Source organism: Austrofundulus limnaeus, unplaced genomic scaffold (genome assembly GCF_001266775.1).
Source record: "Austrofundulus limnaeus strain Quisiro unplaced genomic scaffold, Austrofundulus_limnaeus-1.0 Scaffold0, whole genome shotgun sequence".
In the NCBI taxonomy this organism is placed as follows: Eukaryota; Metazoa; Chordata; class Actinopteri; order Cyprinodontiformes; family Rivulidae; genus Austrofundulus; species Austrofundulus limnaeus.
Window position 1 is genome coordinate 7161990 of NW_013952402.1, and position 7783 is coordinate 7169772.

A 7783-nucleotide genomic window follows, 5' to 3' on the forward strand; every position below is an offset into this window, starting at 1 on the left:
GGCTGCAGGTGTCGCGCATGCGCTATGTTGCAGTTTACTTGGCATCTGAAAATACATTTCCTCAAAGGTATTTTGAATCTGAAAAGAGCTTCACTGAGTGAGAAGTAATGTTAAGAGCATAAGAAAGTTAAAGTTTCACTTTCACTTGTTTCTTTTGTTACTCCCGAGAGCCTGCAGGAGTCATGGGCAGCGGGTGGGGAGGTGGGCGTGTTTTTTATGATAGTATAACATTATAACATGATATAAATCTCAAAAAAGTTGATTTTACATGATATTGCCCCTTTAATATGTTCAATATTTATCTTAACAGTCCAGCTGATTTTTTTTTTTTAGTTTTCAACCCAGTGGTGGAGAGCTTAAGACACAAGTGTGCAAACTTTGTGAGAACTCCCCACCCAAAACAATCCCCCAAACTACAGGAGCTGCAGGAAYGGCTGAACTACGTGTCTGGCCGAGTAAAGCAGCGCGGCGGCGAGCGGTGACACGCAAAGAGCCGAAACGCAGACCAGAAAGTTGAGCACCATCCCCAGCAGGAGAATGGCCAGCAGGTATCCGTGGAAGAGCAGGTTCCTCCAGCTGCTCAGCCTCAGCACCTGCCAGGGATTGTCCGGGTGCAGCAGCCACAAGAGGCCCAGCACCCCAATCTGGTTGACCAGCTGGCTGTGGTAGATGTCAAAAGCGGAGGCTTGGGCTTCAGGAGCTTGATGCCGCTCAGCTTCAGACACTTTGGCCAAAGCAATCAGAGAAATACCCTGGAGGATTAAAGCTAGGGGTGCGTACAAATACTCCAAAGGCTCAATACATGGTACTTCCTTGGATGCTGTGAAAGGGGAAAAAAAGACAGGAAATGCTGATATAAAATGAGCTCTTATGTTTTTTTTTTAAAACCTCTTTGCACATTAAAGTTTACCTGTGATAACGACAAACATCAAGCTCAGCAYGGAAACCAGAACGACGGAGTGGGTCGACGGTGGGGACGCCAGCCTCAGGGCGAAGCTAAAGCCCACGGTTAGCAGGGGCAGCAGGGGAACGGTGAAGAGGAAGAGGCCGGCGCACGAGCTGCTGCCTTTGACCCACAGAACCAGCACGGCCTGCACACCGTTACAGATGGCAGGCAGCAGCAGCCTCTCACCCAGARGCCGGGAGTAAGGTTTGAGCGGCACCAGGCCCAGGGCGTGGAGGAGATTTAGAAACACGAGGGAAACCAGGACCTGGAGAAGACGAGCCAACGTTAATACACTAGGAATCTTATCAGCAGTTAGCATGACCCTGATAAATGTTGCACCTGCGGGGTGCTATGAGAATGCGTGAACTTGTATAACCCTAAACACCTTTAATAACACCAATTATATAGTTGCAATGCATGTTGTCTTATTTGAAAATAGACATAAGCTAGCTATAAAAATTTCTTCGATACTTAATCTGTTAACTGTTTTGTATATTTTAATTGTTAGTTTCACAATGCATTTAGACTCTCTCTTTCTGCACACTCCTCAACACACATAAAAAACAGAACTCTGTCACACACACACAAAAAAAAATAATTCACAATTCATCTTTGGTTGAGTTATTTTCCTGACATTTCCTTTGAGTTCATCGTGCTCATGAACGATTTATTCTTGTGAAAYGTAAAACAAAGGTTTCACAACAGAAACTGAGGACGTAGATCCGGGGCATATAGATAAAAGGGAAAACGCCCACTCATATAACAGTGATCAATGTCACATCGATGAGTGCACCGATGGACATGTGAACTCTTGATCTTTTGGCTTTGCCTCGATCCCTTCTGCAGAACTGCGTGCCTGTCACGCTACATTGTGTAAAATGTTCTACATTTGCTGTGATTTAGAAAAACCTGGTGCTGATTGGAGATGGTCAGTGYGAACCTGTGGACTTTGCCTGGCAATCATTAAGAAAACGCAGTCATGGTCAACCCTTGGACTGAAGGGTCTCATGACAGTTCAAAGTGGAGTAGTTTGGTTAAACATCTATCAAAACACCTTCGGTCACGGCACACTGCTGCCTGACAATAACTTAGCTCTGTCCTTTAATGCGCACACACACATTCAAAATGACAGCAAATCTACTAAAGTTATAAAGTTAAAATACATGATGGGAAGTTTGCACCARAATCAAACATATTAATAGCTATCAYAGGTACTTATAGTTCAGTACACATGCWGGTGTAATAACTTCGCCTTTGTTTCCCTGAGTTACCATAAAGGTTATTGCAGCATAAGCAAATAGCATGGTATCAGGACAGGAATAACTTTGCGTAAAAGAGTCAGTATGTAAATGAACTTGACCTTCCATCTATTAATAAAGCTTTTTTCTGTTGAAAGCATGGTGCTCTATTTTTGTTTTTTTCCATTGTGTGAATAAGTACAGAAAGAGTTCCAGGAAACCAACCTGGGAGAAGCAGAGAGCCACAGGGTACGGGTAGCGATACTGTGGGATAAAGATGTCTGCCACAAAGTTTCTGAGTTTATCAGCTTGGCCATAAATCATCACGGCCACCAGGCAGAAGGTGGGAATCAGGGGCTTCAGAGCGTGATTGGACGACAGACTCATCGCCGCTGAGACCAACCATCCTGTCCTCCATCTGCCTAAACTGCAAACAGGAAGTTTCAAAACAAATGATACAAGAACAGCTGCAATAAASTAACTGATGTGTAGACGTTTTGTTTTTCCTCTCCTGGAGATYATATGTGCAAATAAACGGCTGAATTAAGTCTCTGAAATGAGTGTAATAAAAACCTTTATAGAACAAGGGTAAAGACTGAAATTAAACTTAATTTGTCATAAAAATAATTGCAGATGATTTTTAATTGTATTAACTAGAGCAGAGGTTCTCAAACTGGGGTCCCAGGACCCCCACAGGTCAGAGAGGGGTATCTTGGGTGTCCTCAAAAAAATTTCACAAAATTGTTAATTTGGTTTTTATTTATAAAAATGCATGGGGAAAAATGAACTTATAAAACAAACATAATAAACTAAATTAATAAATTACATTTATATATATATAGCAGCACGGAGTTCATGAGGGGGTCCCTGGAATTTTTTTTTTTTTGTTTTGCCCTTGTAAAGGGTCCCCAGACGTTTGAGAACCCCTGAACTAGAGAATTATGTGTGAATGCTCAAATTAGCAGAAAAGTAGCTAAAAAGTTGCTGAAAAAGCTGAATATAAGCAAAAAGAGAATGTGTTTGCTAAAATTAGCTAAAACTATGTCAAAAAGTGAATTAAGCTAAAAATAGCTCAAAAGTAGCTTTAATTACATAAAACAACTGAAGGATGCTTGAAATTATTAAATTAAATTAGCAGAATACTTAAGAGAGCAAAAATATAGAAGAAAAAAGCTAAAAATAGCAAAAATAAACAAGTCGAAGGAAGCTAAATTATAACAAAGAAGCTAAAAAAGTAGAACCAGAACAAAAGGTGAAAAGTGCAGGACAACTTTAAGCATTTTAAAGGTTGTTTTAAGATTGTTGAAGACCGCTCTATTCATTTTCAATGGGAACAAAAAATGTTTAAAAAGGCCAAACATCTCAAAAAGTATAAATTGCTGAAATACCGCAATCACAGCCGGAATGCCCCGCGGAGCTTGAACTTTTGATATTTGAATTGTTGAAATAGCAGAAAAATTACAGAACAAGGTATGTGCCGAAAAGCATAYAMAAGAAAAATGGATCATCTCAGTAGTGTGAATGCTTTACAAGAATTCACATAAAAAACATACATCATACTTCAGTGCATTAGTAAAGTAAATATCTTCAATCAACAGGCTTATTTTAGAATGCTTTAATGAAGATTAAACTAACGAAACAGTTGTATATTAATGGTAACACTAGCTTTACTTTAAAAATATATTTTACTTAAAAAAACGATGAGCTTTAAGATCAGTCTAAGCATTGTTTCTCTTGTACTAAAGATTTATGACCTAGCTATGGCAAAGAGTATTAAAAACGCCTTTAAAAAGTGTGTAAAAAAACGAAAACAAGACACACTCACCATTTGTAATTCCTCCTAAAGTCATATTTCATCCTATCATCAAGCATCAAGCATTCATCGTCCCTGACAAACACCTCGTCCCYTTCTGCTGGGTGTTCCTGTGTGTTACGAGCTGCTCTCTGAGCCGCGGGCATTCACCTCATTTGCTTTACTGTGTGTCCAGCTGGACTTTGTTCCCTCCTTTGTTTGCTGTCATTAAGGGCCGTGTAACTTGAACACGATTTAAGAGTCAGCCTAATCAGATCAGATAACGTTTTGGAATAAAATAAAGACTTGTATTTTGTGGTGTTAAATGAATGTTCTATATAACTCCATGTTTGTGGCGCGCATCACTAAGTCAGATATGAATCAGACTTTTCCCTTGACTAAATTAWGTTACCATTAATAAACAATTTACAGACAAAAGGAGTACGAACCTGTGTTTCTTTTTTCTATCTTCCCAAGCTTTTTGCTCCCAACACCTCCTCCTCATGCTGCACAGGATGCACTTGTGTAARCACACTGATTACACCAAGTGGATGGAGGTCTGTGCACCCTGACGCTCAAACACAGCCGCAGCATGAGGGCCTCTGGCTGATGCAGACTCCTGTGAGCTGCAGGGAGGTGGCAGCTGGRGGATAGTTACAGGTCATGTGTGTCACCTTTAGCACACTCTTTGTTTGCGAGGCKTTTATAGAAACTACATATGCAAATCATTTTGCTGACATTTATGTGAGCGATGCAGGCAGAAAGTGCAATGTTTCTCACTTTGGTGAAATAAAATCTCACAAAGATGAGACAATATTTACAGAAACTACATTCACTTATTTACAGTTTTGCTTTTTTTTTTTTTACCCCCACTTAATATTTTACATGTTATTCTTTATATTTCCACTATAAATCTGGTGATTTAGAATATCACCGTGTTACGAAGAACTCATAAATCATTCTGGGAATTTATCAAACATTTGCTCCACCTCAGCCAGATGCTGAAAAATAAAATAAAATAAAAAAAAAAACCTAAAGGCATAGAATTTGTTGAAGCAAACCTCACACCACCTTTTGTGCCAGAGTTTTAGACAAAGATCATGGAGAAATAAGTTTGTTGTTTTGGTCAAACCTTGAACAAGTAAAAAAAAAAAAAAGTGATGTACATGTTCATGCCATAATGCTCAGTGCATATGTTGTAAATGACTCTCAGTTACAGCCACAACAAATTTTAGCTCAAAATCTATATGATAATAAATAAATTACAGCCATTTTTGTGTTGACCCAGTTTGATTAGCTATGGGAGCATGCACTGATTCACTTAAGTTATTCAAGTGTACGTAAATTATTATTATTATTATTATTATTTGCTAAAAGACAGGCATGCAACACATATGTAAAAAATATTGCTCTGCCTCTGGATTGAGCGTGATGACCTCATCACAGTGACAGATTGTTATTGCTGACTCATACTGTAGAATGATAATATTAAGTTACTTATATTTCGAAACAAAAGTCCTAATAGTCTTACATCAGTTACTTTTCCTGAAGATAAAATATGGTGTTGTTTCATTCATTATACCCATTTACGATATACGGTTTTACCTTTGTGTCGTTTTTTTATTACATGACCCTGCTTTACAAGTTCCTGTTTTAACAAGTGTAGTCAAATCTACAGGGAACAGGACTGTGGAATGGTCTRGASGAAGATGTTAAACATGCCAGATCTATGTATATATTTAAGAGAATGATAAAACTTAGTTTTCTGAAGAAATATGGAAAATCATAATTGTGAATGTACAAGAATTGTTGTTTGAGTTGATGTTTTAATTTAGCTTTGCTCTTTACGTTTTTTTTGTTGTTTTTGTTTGAACTTATTTAGGGGACAAAAGGGGCAGATATTATAAGATTTATTCTTCTTCTGCTGCCTTTCATTTTATTTGATTTTTGATTGTATGTTTTTTTGTATTTGTTTTTAAAATGAATAAATTTCTAAAAAGTAACAAGTAAACAATATAGGACGCTACTGCTAATTGTAAAGCTCCATCTTTGATAATGTTAACAAGGCAAAGTGCGAAATAGAAATTCAGTCATAAAAACATTTAATTAGCCACATAAAAAAATTAATAAGTAACAAGATGAGATTTGCGGCTCAGTCTCTTTCATGGGGTAAATATGCTAGACTAGCTGTGCCGAGTTTAATAAAGTTCATTTGACACAAACGGTTTTATGGAGGCACGGCTCACAGACTGAACTCAAACAGGCTGAAAGGCAGCCAGGAAGTTCAAACAATGGGATGAGGGTGAGAGAGTAAATGTAACAAGGATGGTGGAAATAGTTTTAGAGGACAGAGGGTGAAATCTTAAACCCCTTCCTCTGTAGATGAAGGATTTAACTAAAGTTTCCTCAATCTGTGACGCATTTCTTCGTATTTAAACTTTCAAATTATTCAAAACTTCAGCTGCATTTTGGTTTTACACCAATACATCTGAGTTGTTTATTCTGACAAGACGTTTTAGCCGCTATAGTAACGTGTTGCCTTATTTGATTATAACCACAACTATACATATGTTGTCCTTCCACTTGCTATAAAGTAGAAGCATATCAGCATTTTTGCTTTACATTTTTACAGCCATAAACTCACGCTGACAGCAGTTTTCAGTTTGAAATGTGCTAAGTTTTACTGCAATAATTGTTTAAAGATARGTGTTTGAGGGGTCAAATTCTTTAGGTTTGTCATTCTAATATGGAAGACTAGTGCAGCATTTTCAAATCTGTGAATCTGTGCAACACAGCGTCCATCTGTGTCACTTGTGCACGTCTCAGTCAGGTTTTCTSCAGTGGTTAGTGTAAACCTGAGGCCAAGTAGCAGTGAGGACATCAGCAGAGCCCCGCTGATAGACTGTTGCATGGGCAGAGGTTTTGTGTTTCTGCAGTGCCTCAAAGAGTTCACATACTGGTGCTGTTTTTTATACGCCACAATGTCTGAAGGACAAGCAAAAAAGATTTCTAAGCTCCTTAAACTTTCTTTGTCAGCTGCTGACCAGGGAAAAAAAACTAACATCTTTCTTGGATGACACCTGGTGGTGACCGTAGGAAGAACAAAATAAAAGAAAAAACAAATTTTTAATAAAAACAGTAAAGTCTGGTCATTGTGTCATGATCCAGCTGGCCTGTTGTGATAAAGAGGGAGTTGAGCTGCAAGGTGAAGCTCTGTGCACTGGTTGATCTATGTTCCTACAATCACCTATGGTCAMGAACTCTGGGTAGTGACTGAAAAAACATGGGTTTAAGTATCATGGATTTTTTTTATTCTAACCTCAACTACAAGAAACATATAAAAAAGTGACACAAACTGTTAGATATAACTTCGTCAGTTTTAGACATGTTAGATCTTGTTTGTCATTGGAAGCGGCCAAGATATTCATGCATGCACTCGTTTTTTTTTTCACACATTTCATATTGTATTTCATGTTGGGGACAAACCAGTGTGTCCGTAATAAAACCTGTAGAGTCTTGTTACAAACAGGCCCTCAAAATATTGGACAACAAGCCTTTGAGACACCATTATTGTCAGATTGTGCAGAAACATAACTTGTTTTTCTTTTGAGAATTTTAGAGTTTTTTTTCCAAATATGGAAACAGCATATAAAATTTTAAACGGTTTAGCACCAATCTGTTTGCAAAAAAATTGTTATTATCGTTCAGCTGTTTTTTTTTTTGCTCTTAACCAGAACATCCAGGCAGAACTGTGAAGTTCCTGCTCGGCGCTCAGCCTTTGGACAAGCAGCTTTTTCGGTTAAAGCC

The 7783-nt window shown here is 38.2% G+C and overlaps 1 protein-coding gene across 3 annotated transcripts in view; it reads right to left on the reverse strand.

Annotated features, from left to right (window-relative positions):
• Window positions 1-319: 319 nt before the first annotated feature.
• Window positions 320-7783, reverse strand: part of si:ch211-248a14.8 (uncharacterized) — a 10526-nt gene continuing 3062 nt past the window's right edge. Inside the window, exons 1-4 of one of the 3 annotated variants that reach the window (XM_014000735.1) lie at window positions 4426-4602; window positions 2410-2611; window positions 911-1211; window positions 320-820 (exon numbers count right to left, since the gene is read on the reverse strand). In XM_014000735.1, the coding sequence (XP_013856189.1) occupies window positions 414-820; window positions 911-1211; window positions 2410-2611; window positions 4426-4481 (966 nt within the window). In that variant the 5' untranslated portion in view covers window positions 4482-4602 and the 3' untranslated portion in view covers window positions 320-413. Of the gene's footprint in view, window positions 821-910; window positions 1212-2409; window positions 2612-4009; window positions 4393-4425; window positions 4603-7783 lie in introns of those variants that run through there. The other 2 variants (XM_014000685.1, XM_014000784.1) reach the window with 2 other exon arrangements.